This window comes from Nerophis lumbriciformis, linkage group LG01 (assembly GCF_033978685.3).
Source record: "Nerophis lumbriciformis linkage group LG01, RoL_Nlum_v2.1, whole genome shotgun sequence".
Taxonomy (NCBI): domain Eukaryota; kingdom Metazoa; phylum Chordata; class Actinopteri; order Syngnathiformes; family Syngnathidae; genus Nerophis; species Nerophis lumbriciformis.
The window spans coordinates 33,910,567-33,933,077 of NC_084548.2; the positions used below are offsets into that span (position 1 = coordinate 33,910,567).

General features: G+C 39.6%; 1 protein-coding gene across 1 annotated transcript; it reads left to right on the forward strand.

Annotated features, from left to right (window-relative positions):
* Positions 1 to 931: 931 nt before the first annotated feature.
* bgnb (biglycan b) lies at positions 932 to 21,950 on the forward strand. Its single transcript, XM_061980082.1, has 8 exons — positions 932 to 1,098; positions 11,166 to 11,430; positions 16,730 to 16,842; positions 18,066 to 18,279; positions 18,378 to 18,488; positions 20,406 to 20,499; positions 20,632 to 20,770; positions 20,858 to 21,950. The coding sequence occupies exons 2-8, from the start codon at positions 11,181 to 11,183 to the stop codon at positions 21,053 to 21,055; spliced, it is 1,119 nt and encodes a 372-aa protein (XP_061836066.1). The 5' UTR covers positions 932 to 1,098; positions 11,166 to 11,180; the 3' UTR covers positions 21,056 to 21,950.
* The last annotated feature ends 561 nt before the right edge of the window (positions 21,951 to 22,511 follow it).

Sequence of the window (22,511 nt, forward strand, 5' to 3'; positions counted from 1 at the left end):
CTACTGCTAAGGATGGGAAAGATAACACATCTGAAGAGCAATGAGTGGACAGTTACAGTATAACAGAGGCTCTCAATAGCCGGAATAAAGTTTACATTTTAATAATTTTTATATAATCTTCTAAATCCGAAATGGCTAAAGTCAGCAATGAGCACAACAAATTGCATCATAATCTGATTTCATCAATCATGCATATGTCTGGTAATCTTAAATGTGATTTATTTTTGCGTATCAAATTCAAAAGAGTAAGATCTTATTACCATTGATGCGAAATCTGGATCAAATCAGTTTATTTTCGTACATCTGACAAATATATTTATAAATTACATTCTTGTATGTTAGTATGTGGATTGACTCTCTCATTTTAAAGGTATCTGATCAGTTTATAAGCTAATGTGTAAAAAAAAAAAAAAAAAACTGAGGATAAACACACCAGTATAAACATAACTTCCCTACTTCTGTCAGTAAAATACATTTTGACACATCCATTTTTTATGTAATTATAATAGTTTTGTGGTTGTAATTTACCTGACATTTCAAATTTTTCAACAACCAACAAGAAGTAAACATTTATTATTGATTTGATAGGCCTGGCCGTCAGTTAGAATTGAGCAATAAATAATAAGCAAGTTAAAATTATGTAGATACTGTAAGACTTCTAATGATAACTTTTAACTGACATTTGAAAATGCTATTCTTATTTTGAAGAGAGCAATGAACCTGTCAAAACAGTCACAGAGCTCCAAAGGTGTTCATCAGATGCAATACATTTAATTAGTGTTGCGTTTTTTGAATGTATATAATTTTTTATAAGGCAGAAGAGAGTATACTCTTACTTCTCCTCCTCCTCCTCCATCCAAAAAAGGGGAGAAAGGAGGCTGGCTTGTTGACTTTATGGGCTGGAAGTCCTGACTTGGCTCACTGAGGCACACGGTGGTGGAGGAGCAGAGGCTGGATGTCAGAGGACCACAGAGAAATACTGTAATAATCCCTGAATGTGATGAACATAGAAAACCAATAATCTGCAGGATAATCTGACGCACAGAGGGAGGCAGCAATCTTGGAATTTGGAATTAATATTATATTTCTACTCAAAAGGTAGGGAACAATGAATTATTCTGTTTTTCATTTCAGTCATCAAATTGTAACTAATATTTTTTCATAGCAATATAAAGCTGCACATAAAGTTTCACTGTAATATACAATTTCTAAACTGTTTTTGTAGTGAGTTATTAGAGTTTAAACTCTCTCACCTGTGCACGTATGGTAATGGTAATGGTAATATATGTGACGAGTTCTTTACTAATTTACCTTTCCTCAAAAATTGGACTAGTATTTGCATGATCTGAGACACTTGACTGTACTCTGATTGCATCCTTCTGTCCTCATTTACACTAGATGGCGCAATCTGTTGCCAAAAAGGACATAATTATTGTTTGCGCTCTGTACCCTGAAATCAGCAGACCCTTCTCCTTATACCAGGCTTGATATGTAATTGACTGCAGCAACAAATGCATCTGTCTGTCTCAGGTCATAATCAGCCTCTGTTTGTTCTGTTCATGCGTCATAGGATGAAGGTAATACAAATGTTACCATAGCAAGATGATTACTTTGTCGTCAGCAACCTTGGTTTTATTCTGATGCAAACACTTTTAAAGGTATAGGGCTGCCTCCCCTGGTGGCCCCATGGCTCCTGTTACTGTGACCTCACGTCCAAAAGTGAGTCACCTTAACTGTGCAGAGACACAGCAAACAGTGTGGTGTCCCTGGCCAGACACCGAAAATGAAGCGTGTCTGTTTCCTGCCACTTTTACTTAGCCTGCTTATTAGCCACCCTGTGGGTTGGCGTGTGCGTCTCCATCCACCTGTTTGTCTCAGCAGCCATCTCAAAGTACCACTCGATATTTTGAATGGGTCATTATTTACGAGAAGAAAGTACATCTGACAACTCTGCAGTCTTTCCCTTCTTTTGACTCTTTTGCATGCAGCTCTGCTCTCTGCTCTAGTTTGACTTTGTCTCTGCATCCTGCCACCACATCCAAGCTCGGCCGCCTCATGAAGTTGCCAAGCAGTTCCTTTTTTAGGGGCAGCAGTCACCAAATTACAGCCGCCGTGAGGCACTTAACTCCACCCGGAGACTTCTACTGGACCCGCCTATACAGTAGTTTGTCCTGTGTGTATGTGCTTAGTTTGTGTGGAATTGCCTGCGTGGACACCAAAAAAAATGTCTTGAAAAAATAGGCACATAAACCAACCTCTTTTAAGGAGGGTTTTTCGAAACAAAACACCTCCATAATGTATTTTTGCTAGTGCTTGGCCCTGAGGCGAATACTTGAGAGTTTTACATTTGTGTTGGTTTAGCTTTTATTGGATTGTGTTTTATATTGGCTTCCCATTCACAATAACATGGACTTGTTACAGAACACTTTCTGTAAACACAATTAAATCCCAGGATATAATTAGATTCTCTCTTGGCGCAACAATAGAAAACTAACTCAGAAAGGTTTTCGTCCGTTTATCAGTAGTAGAGCCTAGACATGGCAACATTTTATACTTCTCCTTAACTACACTCTTCTTGTTTGATCTTGTTGATCCATCCATCCATCCATCCATTTTCCACCGCTTATTCCCTTCGGGGTAGCGGGGGACGCTGGAGCCTATCTCAGCTACAATCGGGCGGAAGGTGGGGTACACCCTGGACAAGTTGCAACCTCATCCAACACAGATAGACAGACATGTTATCATTAATTACCCTACCTAACTTTTTTTTGAAACACCAATACCAGCCTCTGTCTTTTTCCTACAAACCTAACTTCAGTACATGCAAACTCTCCAAATACTTCATTCAGCAATTGGATCGTATTTTCTCTGACTAAAGACTTAACTACCAACCTTAACATTTCCTATGTCTCTAATTAACTACTTTCGTACCTGGATCAACACTATCAACCCTAAAACTTGTCTGCAGTGCCAATTTAGGAACGTTAAATACTTATCTAAATAACTTTGCACTTACTTACATAAAAACTTACCTTAATACCCAATTTTTTAAACTAATATTATGCATCCGGCCTCCATACTTTTCAGGGGTGTTCTACCGCGCTGGTAGAGACATGACGTGGCAGCTTTTGTTAAACTCATGACCCCATTTTAACTCCGCTTCCAGTCCGTATCATCTGACGGTTTTGCAGTGTGACAAAGCCACAGAGCGGGAACATTTTTTAAATGACTACCTATTTTCAAATATTGTGGAAACATAGTCATCAAATATCACCACGCCACTCAAATTTCTTAATTGTTTTTATGAGACTTGAATCCAAATCAAGAAATTCAAAGTGTAACAATGTGACTTAATTAGTTATGTGAGTCTTCTGACTCACTCACAGCATGCCAGGGTAATTACTCTTGTCACACAAACAGATTGAAGTCTTAAATAGATATTGAGTTTGGAAAGGGCAAAACCTGCCTTACGGTATTGACAGTTGGATCAGATATTAGTGATGGATGGAAGGTATGACCGCTCGATGGAAGATGGATAGTCCATATAGAAAATATGAAGCCAATCTCTCAAACCTTAAACCACCAATATACAGTGTTAACGACGTGGTTTTCACACCCTTCAATCATCTCATTCTCTTTTAAATATCACTAAACCACTGGAATTCATTCCTCTATAAACTTTTATACCTGTCTGGGCAATGAATCCCTAAATGCTTTTGAGCTGGAATAGAAGCTGGTGAAGATGCAGAATTGTCTAACAGTGAAGAGTTTTGACGAACAGTATGAGAATTGACAGTTGAATCCAAAAGTATGTCGATGCTTTAACATTATTGGTACGAACAATGTCCAAAAACTGAAGTGTGGTCAGGGGGTTATTTATTAGTTTAATTTGGGATGGAATTAAGTTTGAATATATGAATATTATTCCTATGTCTTATCTGCCAATTCCTATTTTTCTTGCATCCAATCCTTTCAGAATTTATATTTAATTCATTGGCGTCTCATCAGTTCACAGCTTATTAACATTATGGAATTTGTCCAGTTTCGTAGTTTAATGTTTCTATTTCTTTTACATTCATAATTATAATATTTTGTACTGTACAATGCTTTCTGATTCTACATCAATGGGAATTCCTTTAAAATATACAATTTCCTCTTAACTTTTTACACACATTCAAACGTACAGCTGCTAGTAGTTCAATCGAAGCATTTGACTTCTGTATTGAAACATGGCCAGTAAACAAACAAACAACAAAATATTGGTTTGTTTACATCTCATATGAGAAGCTGCATGGCCTAACTAGAAGGCTCAAAGAACAAATAAATACGTTTCTCTCCACCATGGCCCAGGGATGTCTCATAGTCTTACCATCTTGTTGTGTTACCAGTTACTCTGGGGAGACGGTAGTCTGCTCCTGCTTGCTTTTATTCCAATCCACCTCATTTGGCGCCAAAGCCCAACAAAAACAGACAAATCATCGGTTTGAGCGCCTAAAAACCTCAGAGAAGTGCACACATTTTTAGATTAACAATATATTTGAGCTTTCTTCCATAATTTTGCACTGCACATGTTGCAGAAATTGTAGGTGTCTGTTGGTGCAACGTTCCAGATTTTCTGTGTGTGTCATTGTGCACCACTGTGCATGCGCCCTGGTTCTGTCCTGTTGGCTACATTCTTCTGACCAAGCCAAGCCCGCTGGGTTTTTTTTTTGTTTCAAAATGGTATAATTTGGATTCTATTTATATTGCAGGGAACAAACGAAGGGGCCAGATTGGGTCCACGTCATGAAAGCTTTTTTTGTATTGTTGATTTAAAGTAGAAGAAAGGAACAATGGAGTATTTTTGCCCCAAAACGAGAACAATTTACTGCAGACAGTAGTAAAACATATACTAAATTGTATTATACAGTTATACACTGTGTCTTTATATTAGTTTGTGACAATCATTAAAGGTGCCAGATGTAGTAATGTGGCCAGAAATGGTACTGCAATCACGGTCAAAATTCTGTAGTCCCCTCCCACTCTCCATGACTGAGGTTGCCAGATACGCAGCCGAATCCGAATCCTACTCCAAGGAACTTCAAATGGCAATCGACGAGTCCTACACTGTAGTTTTCTCTTGATAATGCATCTTGCAAGATGGTATACTAAGTAAATATGCCACATTTTACTGATGTCGATTAGCCAAATGTATTTGGAAAGTTACGCAGCAATATTTTCGTCGGGAGTCGGGACAGATTGTTGGCATTACCCTGCTAAAATATCTAGTTTGACCGCACGGACCATCATCGAAATAATTATATATAATGTGTTTTATATCGCATGGACCTACTTTGATGGCAAGCCAAGGCCAACAGTAAAATTACCGCCATATTCCGTTCAGCATAACTCCATGTTGCATCTAACCTAACGCACTGCATTCTCTTCCATGTACGCACATCACCATCTTTCAGTGCAGAGTGCGATTCTTTGAGCCAACCCACGTTACGCAAAAACCACGTTACGCATAAATCATATAGCCTACTACCATGTTAATACACAAAGTAGAACATCATTACATGAAATGCATTATATTGTGCCAAGCGACCCCATATGTGTTTGATGCACATACAGTACCAGAAACCGCAATTCGCCGTGCTAATGTTGGAACCTATTTCCTCAGCGTATCAGCATATTCAGAACGAAATAGGCACTGACACTACCATATCCACATAGGCTTTATTTGTCGAAATAATATTTTGACCTGTCAGTTCGAATACACATCAACTTACAGGCTAACGAGCATATATTTCCCCCGTTAGCCTGTATGTCAATGTGTCATTGACCGGGCTAGCATGCTAAGCATCACACTATAAGGATTCGTTGCACGAACAAACTAGCTTTGTTAGAAAAGATCACAGACTGTATTGGACAATATAGTTTACATACAAAATGTCAATTTCCATTTATTACATGTAATAAGAAAACGCAAATGCCTGACTTACCTATCAAAGACAAAATTAGCAAGTTTGGCGTCAGATGAAAAAATCTTCTCTGCCTTCTTTCAAAGGCATCCCCGATACAAATCCTTGTTTTGTTCCTGGCTATGTCATGAATAAATTGAGAATCGTAACGATACATTTTAGATTGACTAAGGTCTGACATGTTTAGTAACTTTACCAGTGGCAGTAGCTCGACGAAGAGGGTGGTGCATAACTGACAACCTGGATGTGACACACTCACGGACTTTCTAATTGGTCAAACGATGGAGGACGGGGCATCGAAATAAAAACAATAAAAACATTTTGGGGCTGTAAATCAAATTTTCAAATTTTCAAATGAGTATTTCAAAGGTATTCGAAAAGAACATGATTTATTAATGACTTTTGACATATCGAACCATTTAATGATGACTTGACATGAAATGATTACATATGGCGCCTTTAAACGAGGGCCGCAAACAACTCCAAACAATAATTCTATCCCCCGGAAATATATCCAGGCAGGCCTGAAATTATATATTACGAAAGAGACAGAAAAGCTTAATTTTGTAAGCCGACAAGGTCTCCAAATAATTTTTAAGCACTTTTTTTCAACATAATAGTGCATAATGTTGATATAACGTCTTAATCTCTTATATACTGTATTTTCCAGGCTATAGAGCGCACCAGGGATTAAGCCGCACCCACCAAATTTTAGAAGAAAAAATAGTTTTACATGTATTAGCTGTGCGGGACTATAAGCAGCAGATATATTGTAAGTTAATAATACTAACACAGACACTTGTAAAGGTGTTAGTATATTTGCTAATGTAACGATGCTAGCTTGATTACATTACAATAGCACTTATAAATATGCATGAAAACACTCATACAGACATCACACATGGGACATTTTAGTAAGGATGAATTGTTTTAGTTATACTCTAAAACTTACAAACGTTGCTTGGTGTACCGATTGAGGAATCCTTTCGCACAGAAATGCTATGGACGGTTATATTTCCGGTTCAAGGCACGAAGCAGGAAGTACCATTTCAACCCGCAGCACCTGCAGTGAGCAAACTCGTCCAAAAGTTCGCAACATAGCACAAACAATATTACACCTTTCCAGTGTCTTTGTCCATGTAGTATGAACATTATTTGTTGAATACAAACTATTCAATTTATGAATGAGCCTCACCGTTTTATAAACTGCATGGTTCAAAGCGTTGGAAAGAAGTAGCAGCTTAGAGTCCAGAAAATACGGTAATATTAACTAAACCAAGATCTTGAATTCAAGTAAATACACGTTGACAATAGTGAGCGTGGAACTGTACATCAACTGCTGCCAGATCCTCACACTTTTCCACACTGATACTTGTCACCAATTTTTCTTTGTCTTAATTATGTTTAAAACCAGAAACCATTGGCACCATAACATGAAGAACTGTTCCAGCTCTGTCGGATTATGCAGCTGTGGTTGAAAAAAGCAGTTAACACGACAATGTTTAAGACTGAAGGGTTTTAGATCACACTGGGCTCCAGAAAGAGGCTGCATTTTGCTTCATGCCATTAGCCTCTATGGTGAAGGTCCAAATTTCCAGTCGTATGGATCAATTGGCCCAGTCACTTATTTTCTTTTTATAGGGATTAGTCTGAGTAGAAAATGGTGTCTACACTATAGTGTTGGTTAGTCAGCACTGGCAGAATAACACGTCGCGAGAATTCAATTAGCAGTGTATGCACATGCAGCCTTGACATCATGGAGCCTTGCTGACACGCATCTGTGTGAGAGGAACATGCACACACTTGCACTTGCTCTTAGGGAGTTTCCTCTGTAAATGAATTGCAGCTTTGTTAGGCTGCACCATTGCAATAATTTCCACGGCTAGGCCCACAGAGAAAGCCGACCTCAGCTGGGTGTGCAGGAAGCGAACAGCTACTTTTTGTGGTTTGAGTGGCTTCAATTGCCTGAACTGATTTTTGGTGTGGTATAAATTTTTAGACTGTGTAGTTTAGGATCATCAGACTGTATCATATTTTTACAAAATCCATTATTCACTGACAACTATACATAGCTCACAAAGTACTCGCAATCATTGACCTTGGCCATTGAAAACAAGGAAAACATTGTTGGTTCACATCTGATAGACTGTTTTTGGATGTTTTGGAGACATAAAAGCACATATCACTGTGCAGTGAATATCAGGAATATCCCTCCAGTCTTTTGATCAAATTTGATACACTAACATTTTAACAACGCAGAACAACATTTATTTCAATTACAAGAAAACAAGCTAAGAATCAATAACAATAATACAAACTTTTAATCTCTCCCAAGAGTTATTCCTTCCTCCCACATCGTCACTCGCAATCAATTCTGCAAACGACGTGATGACGTCATCCGGCGACTTTTCGGACAGCCAGTAGTTACTTTCCTTACACTGCTAGTGCTGCCGTGATGAGTCAACTTAGTCGCCATTAACCATTAAAGTTAGTCAACGACATTTTTTGAGTCGATTAAATTTTGATCTCTTATTGAACGACGAGCAGCATCAGGCTTCCACGAACATACTGTCAAAGCATCCTACAAGAGGTAGCTAGCTTGCGCAGCCAAAGTGGTCCTAAAATCCTAATTCTCGCCTCCATTTTGTCATTAAAACTACTTTTTTTTTTTTTTACAAATATTGTCACTTAAGGACGACGAATAGCTAACCACGCAACACACAAACCAAGAGAACAGGAAACAAGAGAAGCCATGCTAACAGCTTACGGTAACTAGCTTGAGCGTATAGCGAAAACAACAGGAGAATGTTTTGTACACTTAAACAAAAAGTTTAGCTGGACCTGTATGACAGCAAAGAGCAACCGTGCACTATACACAGAAAATAGTGTTGCCTTGAGTGCTTACATGAAAATATAAGGAGACCTTATGAGTAAAGTTAGATATGGGCTTCTATGCACTGAAACCATGGTTGTGGGTTGCTCTGCAAAAACTTTGCCAACAGTCGCAGTTATACGATCTGTAGCTGTGATCTTAGCATTCCATGTTAGCGTTGGAATTCCACATTGATTAGGTCAAAGCTGTTTTATCGATGTCAAAGATGAAGTTAATTTTGACAAGTTCATCTCACCTTAGCGCATACTTGCCAACCCTCCCGGATTTTCCGGGAGACTCCCAAAATTCAGCGCCTCTCCCGAAAACCTCCCGGAAGAAATTTTCTCCCGAAAATCTCCCGGAATTCAGCCGGAGCTGGAGGGGGCGTGGCCTCCAGCTCCGGCTGAGTCCAGTGTGCGCACACAAGGAGACGAAGCAGAAGAACGAGACCGTAGTCGAAGAGCGCAGGGGAGACACTTCTCCAGGGCCGATGTATGCTCGGGGCAACACCCTTCACCTTACCCGGCAGTGGGTCTCCACAGCGGACGACTTTAGGGTGAATGATGAGTCCAGCGATTAGTTGCAAATCTTGCTTTATTGATTGCTTGCACACAGCCAATCCAACACAAAACCAACTAGTCCCTCCCCGCACTCACGCTACCGCTCCCTCTCTTCTCTCGCCCACACACTCACTGACGTCACTCACCTCACATGCTGTCACCTATTAAAGGGCCACACACACACATACGCTACTCTCTCACACACAGTACAGTTAGTAGAACAACTGTGTTTTCATTACTGTGTATTTGATAGGTGCCATTGCCCCGGAATTGTATTGCATTGTACTTTCAAGTACAACAATGAGTAGATGAGTGTTATGTGTGTGTATATGTGTAAATAAATGAACACTGAAATTCAAGTATTTCTTTTATTTATCCATCCATCCATCCATCTTCTTCCGCTTATCCGAGGTCGGGTCGCGGGGGCAGCAGCCTAAGCAGGAAAGCCCAGACTTCCCTCTTCCCAGCCACTTCGTCCAGCTATTCCTGTGGGACCCCGAGGCGTTCTCAGGCCAGCCGGGAGACATAGTCTTCCCAACGTGTCCTGGGTCTTCCCCGCGGCCTCCTACCGGTCGGACGTGCCTAAACACCTCCCTAGGGAGGCGTTCGGGTGGCATCCTGACCAGATGCCCGAACCACCTCATCTGGCTCCTCTCGATGTGGAGGAGCAGCGGCTTTACTTTGAGCTCCTCCCGGATGGCAGAGCTTCTCACCCTATCTCTAAGGGAGAGCCCCGCCACCCGGCGGAGGAAACTCATTTCGGCCGCTTGTACCGGTGATCTTGTCCTTTCGGTCATAACCCAAAGCTCATGACCATAGGTGAGGATGGGAACGTAGATCGACCGGTAAATTGAGAGCTTTGCCTTCCGGCTCAGCTCCTTCTTCACCACAACGGATCGATACAGCGTCCGCATTACTGAAGACGCCGCACCGATCCGCCTGTCGATCTCACGATCCACTCTTCCCTCACTCTTTTATTTATATGTATAATAAAATAAATAAATATATATATAGCTAGAATTCACTGAAAGTCAAGTATTTCATACATATATATATATATATATATATATATATATATATATATATATATATATGAAATACTAGAGTTGGTGAAATCTAGCTGTAAATATACTCCTCCCCTCTTAACCAAGCCCCCGCCCCACCCCCGATCACGCCCCTCACCCCCCCACCTCCTGAAATCGGAGGTCTCAAGGTTGGCAAGTATGCCTTAGCGTTGCCCAGACAGCTGCTGAGAGGTGAGAGTAGAATGCAGTGTTGCAAGCAATGATGGCGCTGTGAGTCTCATCGAGTCTGGTTCGTCTCGGGTTTTGTATTTTGACAATGCTCATGACAAACGCTCACCAATGTGGAGATGTGTTAATGGTGAGGTGAAAATGTTTAAAAAGTTGTTCTTCCAACTTTGGTCAAATGTTACTGTGCATTATAAATATTGCACTGAAGCTTGATTTGAAGAAAATCGTGAATCGAATTGAAATCTGCAAGAAAAATTTCAAATATTTTCCTCAGAATGGTTTAGCAACTTTAGCCCTATGCAGCAACTTGCAGAAAGCAGCTTTTACATAAATTCACTATAGGCTACTGTATGTAGAGTTTAGGTACCATTCACTGTATATGCAAGTTCATAGAGCTTTAATGACCAAAGTACCAGCAACATGTGATCATTGAAACTTTTATATTCCTATGTTTGACTTTATCCATTTGCACTTTGCAATATAATCTGATTCTGCTCCTCTTTCTTTGTTTTTCCAGGTGTGTCAAACAAAAATGCAGTCCTGTTGTTCCTTCTTGCTGTTACTATGCATAGCCCAGCTGCTCTCCCCCTCCACTGCCCTGCCCTTCGAGCAGAAAGGCTTCTGGGATTTTGCCTTGGACAGTCTGGACAGTATTGATATGATGGCCATGATGAAGGATGAGGAAGAGGGCTCGGCCATCGGAGAGGTGCCCCGGCCTGATATGCCCGTGTGCCCCTTCGGCTGCCACTGTCGACTCCATGTGGTCCAGTGTTCTGACCTCGGTTGGTGAAAGTGTTTGAGTGGATGTGTGCGCCCGTGTGTGTGTGTGTGTGTGTAAAGGAAAAGGAGCAACATGGAAATGTATCTGTGATAATATGATTGAGTCACACACTGACTAAAAGTCTGAGCTTTGCATGACTTTCATATTCCAGAGAGCAAAGCCATCTTTTTTTCAAATAGAGAAATGTATCCCTGGGGATACTGCAAGTATATTTTGATAAGGGGAGGCATCGCTTTAAAGGATTTTCTGTTCCAGACTTTTTGTGCAGATACAAGGTGGAAGAACAGGAATTTGCGCATGAAAAAAACTAAGCTGTGGTGAAAAGTGAGAAAGTTGATGTATTGAGAGGAAGCAAAGAGTGAAGGATGTAGTTCGAGGGCAGCAGAGAAGAAAAACAGCATAATCATGAACAAATAATAGACATAATAATAGGAGGAGACAAGCTTTTTTATGTTTAGGGCAATGCCTTCTCACAAGAATTTGGTCAGAAAATATACAAGTGGTTAAACTACCGAAGTTCTCAAAAGTTGAATCTAAGGACTTGCTTGACCAAGATGCTTAATTATTTCTTCAGTTCTCTTTTGGATGAGCATCTTCAACAACTCATCCATTTTCTACCACCTGTCCCAATTGGGTTTCCGGGGGGTGGCTGGAGCCTATCCCTGCTGCATTCGGGCTGAAGGAAGGGTACAGTCACCACCTCATCACAGGGCCAACACAGATAGACAGACAACATTCACACTCACATGCACACACCAGGGACTATTTAGTGTTGCCAATCAACCTATCCCCAGGTGCATGTCTTTGGAGGTGGGAGGAAGCTGGAGTACCCGGAGGTACTCCACACAGAAAGACCCTGAGCCCGGGGATTGAGCCCCGGACCTTCTTATTGTGAGGCACTGTGCTGCCCGTCTTCAACAATTATAAAGTACAAATGCCTACAATTAAACTTTTAAGGACTTGGATTGGATGGACCTTAAAGGCCATTAGAACCTTAAAAACTGGGAATCTAGAGCCCACCTATATACAGTATAAGCCGCACTCACCTGGTTTTTGGACACATTTTATTTTGTACATACGTACATTGACAGCACAAATCTATTAGTATGTACACATTGAAGCATGAAATATATACTGTACACAGGCGCTTGTGTTCATTCACATACTTAGCAAAGGTTAGTGCCTGGAACATGGCATTCAGTAGCACACCAGAGAGGTCATTGAGTGCGGCGATTTCTCCTCCTCCTGCTGAAATCACACGTGGCCGTACGGCCTTTCCAGGTTTTTCTTTCCTTTTTCAATTGCGGGGTCGATCATCTTCGGCTTTAGGGCTGCGTCGTGTGCAATTTGTCATGTGTTCTTTATCATGAAGGTAAGTGGATGACGTTCTAAATGGCTGACTTAATGATTGTGAGAGTGCGCTTGATCAAATATGAACAATTTCATTGGTCCACCGTGACCGATTCTGCAATTTCATTGGTCAGATCTAAACATGGACAAATCCATGAATTAATTACTATAATACGGTAATATTAATTTAATTAATAATTAATTAATATTAATGAGACATATAAATATTATTATTATTAACATTGTACGAAACGAGGGGTTGAAAGTGTGTGGGGGGGGAAAGTAGCCGCTTATAGTCTGGAAAGTACGGTATGTTTAAACAATTCCCAGCAATATGAATGTCACATGTGTTGTTTCCATGCAAACTTTAGTTATACTTTATGATAAACAAAGTTAACACAATTCACGTAAGAAAGGCTCCATTTTTAATCCAAGGGAAGCAGTCAAATATTAGATTTATGTCGATCTCAAAATGGCTTACATTTTTTTCATATTTTGCACAACATTCACAATCCTTATGTGAGACAAGCACACATTTCCTTCTTTTTTATGCATTCTAATTTTAAATAAACACTAGCAATGGGTGGTAAAAATGCAGGCAGAGTGGATTTGATCTACGTATTTGCCTATAAAGTGCCCTAAAAAAATCCAACACCCTCCATCAACGTTTTTAATACATGCTGTAAGTATATATGTAATTACAGGCTCATTCATAATAACATGTAATATTTACGTATTTTGGTAATTTTAAGTATTACGGTAGCACATTAATTTCACAGAGCGCATCGCAACGTTCGCTATTGCCTTCAACAAAAGCAACTAGTGCCAATCATGGCAGACTTCATGAGAGACAACAATTGCTACTTTGGTATAAATTATGATCTATAACCTTATATTATTGAGTCTGACTATATGGATGATGAGCTATAAGTTTTAGAAGCCCAGTGATAAGCAGATCCAACTATACCGAAACACTATGTATCATTTAGCACTATTGCTAAGTGCTAAACTATGAACATAGTAAAACAATCACTTACTCTATAACGTCTGCTCTCACTGGGATGATGACTTATGGGATGGTTGTATCTTTCAGCACAAGACTTGTGTTCCCTGTTTAGATGACACATGTTAGATAATCCTCACTTGTCTGGTAAAAAAAAATGAGAGAAAACAAGTGTTTTGTCATGTTCTTCTTAATGTCTTTAGGTCTAAATTGAACATTCAAAGATGACCAACTTCTCCGTTTATGGCCACAACATTCTGCTATACAAGCGAGAGGCATGATTTATAATCTGGCACAAACTTTCACCAACTCACAGGTGATGCAGTAGCAGCATCTTATTATGTCATTAGCTGCATATGCAGTTACCTCGTGATCGAGTAGAGTGTCCGCCCTGAGATCGGTAAGTTGTGAGTACAAACCCCGGCCGAGTCATACCAAAGACTATAAAAATGGGACCATTACCTCCCTGCTTGGCACTCAGCATCAAGGGTTGGAATTGGGGGTTGAATCACCAAAAATGATTCCCGGGCGCGGCCACCGCTGCTGCTAACTGCTCCCCTCACCTCTCAGGGGGTGATCAAGGGTGATGGGTCAAATGCAGAGAATAATTTCGCCACACCTAGTGTGTGTGTGACAAGCATTGGTACCGTATCATATGCGCTGTTCCTCTGCCCTAGCTCTTATAATAACAATGTCTCTAATACTTGGCCAGTATGCAGGTCACGGAATTTAAATGGAGTATTGTTAGTGGTTTTAGGATGCTTTTTAGAGGGCTTTGTAAAGGGAAAAGATGACTCCGATTAGCTACATTGTTAGCTGTCTAGTACGAGCCTTATTGTATAATTTAGATTACACAAAAAAGACGAAAATGTGTTCCTATCTCACATAGGGATTTTGAATGGCAGAGGCAAAACAATCCCAAAATGTGCAGTTCCCCTTTAATATGAAAGTTAACATTATGATTACAATTGTTAAAGTAAGAATCAATTAATATATTTATTTTCAAATCAAAGTTTTCAAAACCAAGTTCTAAATTTGCCGCATCTGCCACATTTACAGGTTTGAAAATCTTTGACTTTCTCCATTGAGTGTGTTTCAACATAATGGTTTTGTTTATTCATCACTTTGTGAACCCTCTGTATTTACTGTGGAACCCTGGTGTTTCTGCAGAGGGTAAATGTGGAAGCATATAATTTCCTGGATGGTTATTTGGAACAGATGTGTATTCGGTGGCGTCGTCTGTCTCCTCTCAGTGTGCATCTCCGCATGATGTTAAGTATTTGTATGAAGGGGTTGTGGGGTTGCAGAGGGTGCTAGTTTTGTCGGTCTGTGGTAACGCCTTTGAGCTTTGTGGCTTTGTGGGTGAAATCTGCGGTGTGGGGTTTTAGGGTGCTTGAAGATTCATTTGATCAGTTTATATATTTTTTCAACTTTGTTCATAAGGTCTATCAGCTTTGATACTACATTCCGCATTTAAGGTTCATCCAGGTGGTATTATGGATGCTCAAAGCTCCTCTGGCATGGATGCTTTGCTCCCAGAGGACCATATAGGTCTTAACCAGTCTGGAATGTTTTAATATACAGCACAATGCTCAGGATACTAACGTTGATCCCTGCAGATGCATTACTGTATGAGATAGGCTGCCACGCATCTTGCCATGCTTCTATAAAGCCTGCATGGGATTTGAACCGAAACTGGACTGAGTTCGATCCCGTGTGGTGACACAGAGGGTGTGGCTCAGTAAAGCCAGAGCCGTATCTAAACTTAACTCTGCTGGACAGCTGGGACCGGTAGATGTGGTTGGTGGCACGCTGGATTCCCGTTGGACAGCTGGCACTTTGCAGCTTAGATGACCCGCTTGCATCATGCTCGTGGTCCAGATGAGGTCCACTCTGGTCTGGATTTGATTTTTGTGGTCAGTTTTAGCAACTGACCGCATTTGATACATGCTTACACTTGGCTCTGTGATGTGGCTAATGATCAGGACTAACTAACATGTTGATTTACTCAAATGACTTAATTGTGAGGATTAGGTGTATTTGTTGATTACGTTTTGGGAACTTAAGAGGGACTTCGATATGGACTATGCACACCTCACTAATAAGGCATGATTTTTTTTGCAAGCAGTCATCACAAAACAAAACATTGAGCGGGTGTGTGCAGTCTTTGTCTTGATGAGTGTGTAAGCATTTGAAAATATAGAGCATTTATTCATAGAGCATAAAGAGATTTTACCTTGTGGCGATCAATAAAAACAAAAAAATATTTGTAAATCAAAAGGAAATCTGTTAATTTGGATATCTTCATTTGAAAATTTGAATTTCGTACCTGCCGTGTTAAGTGCCCCCTTCAAAGCCATGGCTGTCACTCACATCGTTAACCGCACATTTTCACAATTTCTTTGCACTTCATTTTTCTAAAGAAGCCCAAAAAGGTGATTTTCCTTGGTGCCAGCTCTCCCCGACACATATAAACACACTGCTTACTGTGAGCTTATGCCATCTCCTTTTGATTTTGCGAGAGCTTCACGCTGATAGTCTTTAAATCGCCGCCTCTGTGACTGGTCAAATGGAAACCAGACAGAAAACATCTGGTGTCCCCATCTGGTGTGTGTGCATGAGTGTGTACGTCTTAGTCTGCGACAAACCATGACTGTGACATATGTGCTGCTGTGACGTCTGCGACTGACCTCCAGGGTTGTGTCTATGTCCACCTCTCATTAAAATAATAGCTTAGGAAGCCCAAAGTGCTCATTTGACATTGTGTGGCACCGTGATTGGTTTAATTCTCAGGCCTGAGAGAGGTTTTAACACACACGTTCCCTCCTTATTTTCCAAAGTGGCTGCAGAGTGAACACAAACCAGCTTTTAGGGTGTTGGTTCACAAGTCACCCATGGAAGTGTTTAATGAAGTATGGTTCCCTTCTGTGTTTTTATTGGTCTCCAGGTCTGTCTGAGGTGCCAAGTAAAATTCCTCCTGACACTAGGTTCCTGGACCTTCAGAACAACCATATCACCGAGCTTAGAGAGGATGACTTCAAGGGTCTCACCAATTTATACGTAAGATAATCACACTGAATGTTTGCATTCACTTTCAGCTTTCCTGGTTGTATAATACAGTCAGCTTAGATTGGCTTCACTGGTGGTGTGAAATATCATTAAGAACTTCCACTTCCCAAAAGACTTACTGACTTACATCCTTTCCTTTTTTTTTCTCACTCTCCACACCTCGCTATGAGAGATTTAATTGTGTGAAAAATGAAATCTCAGGCCAAATGGGAGTAGACAAGCTTGCAGAAAAGCTCCTTAACAGCATTCTCTCTGCAGAGCATCAATATTTAGCTTGGCATAAATGCAATATAGACAAACCTCGTTGAAGTAATGATCTCAGTACAGTGGACCCCCATTTATGAAATGTATTGTTTCTTAAACAGGGTTTGTAAATAGAACAATTTGTAGCAAATGTACCCAAAAGAAACACTATACATATGAACAATAGGTTCCAGCCTCGACAAAGTCCAAATTTCAGTAAAAGTTTGTACACTTTGAACACAATATAAAGCGCTACACAGTACTGTATATCAAACAAACTGTAACAATGGGGTGATGAATCAACTTTCTACTTAATAACAAAGCCAAAAAACAACCGCTGAACTGGTCCTGTTTCTATGTAGCCGCCACATGCACACACATTGTCACTATAGCCCTGTGGTGCACTCACAGTTTGAAATCACAAAACTCCTTAACAGCCAGGTTGCTACAATAATTACGAATAAAGAAAAATAAAATACACATAACAATGTTTTTTTATCTTCTTTGTGTTCCGCCGAAGAAAGTGGGAGGCTTGGGAGGCAGTGTCGACAACGTTGTGGATAGTTCCTAAATGTTTCAAAATACACATCACTTATTTACATTGCTTTTTTTGGACTCATATGGATCTTGCAGATGTTGGAAATTGTTGTAAAATGCCTAAAAATTAATAATTATCACAGTAGCTAACTGCGACATCGCTCTGCTGACTTCTCCGCTGACGGAGATCGATAAGTTTGCCCACAATAGATGTACTGCAGGCACAAAATGGCTGCTATGGAGGCACACAATAGTGAAAAGGTTTCTACAACAAAGCATATTTCTATTCGGTTTGTGTTTTTTAAAAACAAAAACTTTGTACAATGAGGGGTTTGTAATTTGAGGTTCCAATGTTTCATGTAGAATTTTATTCATCTTGCTTGTGTTGCTATTTGAAGACAAATACATTTATTATAATGCCTCATTTTTCATAGGGCTTGTCTTTGAGGAACAACTACATCTCCAGAGTCCACCCCAGGGCCTTTGTCCCGTTGAAGAGCATGCAGAAGCTCTACTTCTCCAAGAATCTCCTGACCACTATCCCCAAGAACCTGCCTGCCTCCTTGGTGGAGATTAGGATCCACGAGAACCTCATCAGGAAGGTGCCAGCTGGTGCCTTCTCAGGACTGGTCAACATGAACTGCATAGGTCAAAAATACTGAACACAACTATTCTTGTCTTTGTCATTCCAGTGGATTTTTAATGATTAAAGAGTATTTTGAAAAAATGTTGCCTCTCTTTTGCAGAAATGGGAGCAAACCCTATCCAGAACAGTGGTTTTGAGCCAGGTGCCTTCAAAGGACTCAAACTGAACTATTTGCGCATATCAGACAGCAGACTGACTGGAGTGCCCAAAGGTAACAACTCATAAAAGCGTTATGTAATAAACTTCAGAGCATTCTGTTTCCTTCGGGTCCAAAGACATCATGTCAAAAAAATGTTAGTTCATTGAAGATTCTAAATTGCATGGAATAAGTAAAAAGAATAAAGTTGCATGGATAGATACGTGGTCTGAATCCTTGCTGGTATATTGGAGTTTACCATGCAAACTGACCATCACATTTAAATAATTAATTAATTTCAGCAGATAGTGTAATTTTCCATGCCAACAAAGCAAGCATGCCTGATAGAAAGCGCTTAGAAGTACAGTAAGGCTGCACTTTTTAAAATGTGCAAGCTCAATGCTAATTTACATTGAATATGGCATATACAGAACATGCTACTAATTAGCATGATGATTTGCAAATTTAGGGTGGCTTTCAAAACATTACAATCAAACATCTGGTGTGTAAGAAATACACTATAAGTATAAACACTTTGTAGGGCTCAACAAAAGACAAGACTGGCACATTCAACTATAGGCAAAGACTACTTCCTGACTATGACAACACATTGCATTCTATACACTACTGCTATCTAATGTATTGGGATTGGAACTGCATGCAAAGTCTACTATGTAATGCATGCAAATGAGACTCAGAGGCGTAAGAAAACAAGATGTAAAAACTGGACAGCACAGTTATCATTATCAGTTTACTGATAAAAATAGATTTTAATATTAAACAATTTACATCTATGAACACACCAAGACAAAAATGACGTACCCAATATTAGTATCATTGAGAATTAGTACTGTATGGGTTCATATGTGCTAAAGATATGTGCTATAAAAATATATTTTAAACAATAAAACTACAATAGTAGTGACCTAAGGCTTTTGCACACTACTATGTTCTAACATGCGCACGGTGTCCTGCTGCAATTTGATACATCTAGAGCTTACATTATTCAACATGGTCTTGCTCCTAAATCTGCAAGTCTCTGCTCTGAACCCACAGGCCATAGAGCATGTTTCGGTCAGGTCTTCACCTTTTTTTTATAGAAGGTGAAATTTCACACTACTCAATTAAAAATGTGCACAAAAAACCCTCCGATACCAACCAAATATTTTCTACTTCCTTGTTATAGTTTATTAAACTGATGTATATGCATATACATTTATTAATGTTGACAGTAAAATAACATCATGTTCAAATGTGCAACAAATATGCTGCTACCATAAAGTAAGAAATTTAACATGACCCAAGTTAAGCTTTCCTGCTGCTGCTTTTAATTTGAACTTCAAAAACACATAGCTTTTAATAGCCGATGTGATTGTTAAATTCAAAATAAAATTTAATAAATTGAAAAAAAAAAAGATTACATTAAAGTATTTCTGTAATACAAATGAAAAGGGATTGTCATTTAAACTCAACGTAGCCTTTATGTCAATAACATAGCAAGAATAGTTGACAATAACTTAAATAACTATAACTTAAATAATAGCATATCCAATTGAAAATGTACAATGGACCCACTACCTGCCCTCTTCCTAATAACAACGGATACTCTCTGGATTCTCTCTTTCGCCACTCTTGTTAAAAATGTTAGAATTTAGTAAAGTAAGAGCTGCCATGACAAAGGCGCTAAGCTGGACGAATTGACTTGCGCTCTAGCAACTGTGTTAGAAAATGTCTCGGTTTACGGCAAATAAACATTAATTTGAACATTTAGGTGATAGTCTGTGCTTTTAGATCAGGTACCATTCGATACCAATCACCTAATATTGAATCAGACGATCTATAACGTACACATCTAAACTGGAATAAGCTCATTATTCTTGACTGATATTTCTGAGATGTTCTTCCTTTAGTTATCTTTCTTATGTTCTCCCAGCATCAACTTCTAAGAGTCCATTGCTGTGTAGTCTTTTAGTGATGATGCTTGTTTTTCAGATCTCCCGGAGAGTCTTCATGAGCTTCATCTTGACCACAATGAGATCCAGGCAGTGGAACTGGAGGACCTGAAACGCTATAAGAACCTGTTCAGGTAACCACCTGCTAGTGGCATTTTATGTATTGTATTCCGCAATGTAAATATAAACAACTCTTATCATTTTAACAGGACCCTTCAACAGTGAAGCAATTGGTCATTTCATACTCCTGTCTCATTTTGTTCCAGGTTGGGTCTTAGTTTTAACCACATCCGTAACATCGAAAGCGGAAGTCTTGCCTATGTGTCAAGGCTTAGAGAACTGCACCTGGACAACAACCGTCTCTCCAATGTTCCCAAGGGCCTCCCAGACATGAAATACTTACAGGTGTGTCCACAGTACAACCACACTCGTCCATTTTAGCAGGACAATAATAATAATGTGCCATTAATGTTTGGTTGTTTGTTTTGCAAGGTTGTGTACCTCCATTCCAACAACATTGGCAAAGTGAAGATGGATGACTTCTGCCCTAAGGCATTAGGAACAAAGAGGGCTTTCTACAATGGCATCAGCCTCTTCGGCAACCCTGTCAACTACTGGGAGGTGCAGCCTGCAACATTCCGCTGTGCCAGCAACCGGAATGCTATTCAGTTTGGAAACTACAAGAAATAGAGGAAGAGGGTTTGCCTGGAGATGCAGCGTATTAGGGGAAAATTAATAAACTGCAAAATTATTTGGAAATATTAGTTTTTTTTAATTGATTATTTGTGTTTGAAGAGAATAAAGTGATTAAAATAGACAGAATGTGGCCAGTGTAGAACCAACAATTCTTCATTTAGGAGAATGTTTGGTTCCTGCCAAGATCATAAAAAAATATACAGGATAAAGCTGTAATTTTCCCTTGCACAATGTTGATGTCTTTGTTGTGAAGATTACTAGTGAATACTAAGAAAAGCCACATGCAGTAAGGTTTAATTTTAAAAATACACTTTTCATGGGGGTGAGTGTTCTAATATGGGAAAGTTGATGCCATCTCGTCTTTAAATTCTGCGATCCATGGGTAATATCTGGAAATGTGTACACAGTCCTTTTTGCACACAACAACACAACTTACAGAAATTTTAGTTACTAATCAAACTTTATGTTGTTCATTTAATGTTTTGTTTGTACTTGGGGTTCACAATACAGAGCAGCCTCTCCTCAGCAGTTTTAATTGATCCGACTGAACCCCCAGTCTTTTCTGTGTCAAGAGGCTCTCTTGCGCCTTTTATGAATATTTCGCTATCCGTAAATATCCCTTACACACTAAAGTCGCAGGGTGTGACCCAGATTGAGCAATACACACATCAGCTTTGCTTTGGTACATTAAAGGGATAGTGTACAAATAGTGCTGCAAACGAAAGTGACGTTCATGCCTTGTTTTGCACAGTTTGAGGTCCATCTGTTTGGTAGTGCAAAGGCGCTTTGACCATAGATGTGTTGTCCTGTCTCCGCTCTGTAATCTGAAAAGCTTCTGCTGCATGTGAATAAAGACGTTTCTAACTTGCTGCATTAAGCCAGAGAGCAACACCTGCGTTGAATATCATATTGAAGAACTTATAATGAGGGTAACATTTGAAAGAATGAATCAAACATTTGAATATTATTATTATTATTATCATGAAAGTATAATTGGAATTATTCTTTTAGGTATACTTCGGGCATGATGTTTTGGGTCCTTGTTGGATCTTAAATTCCCCTTTTACACATACTGGCTTGAACACATGACTTTACATCCATATTTTATGTTTGAATGGTGCTATATGTACATTTTTACAGTGTAAACTTTCACAGATTCTAACCAATATTATCAACAGAATGCAAATAAATTATGTCAAAGATGTCTATGTGCCATTTTGCAGAGATAGATCAATTGAAGTAGACTATCCATCCGATTCATTCAGGACTCCTCCATTATCTTACCTTCAACCAGAGTGCCTATTTTATCCATCCGCCCAGCCGTCGTCCATGTAACCATCCACTCACTGTTTAAAGGGGAACATTATCACAATTTCAGAAGGGTTAAAACCATTAAAAATCAGTTCCCAGTGGCTTATTTTATTTTTTGAAGTTTTTTTCAAAATTTTAC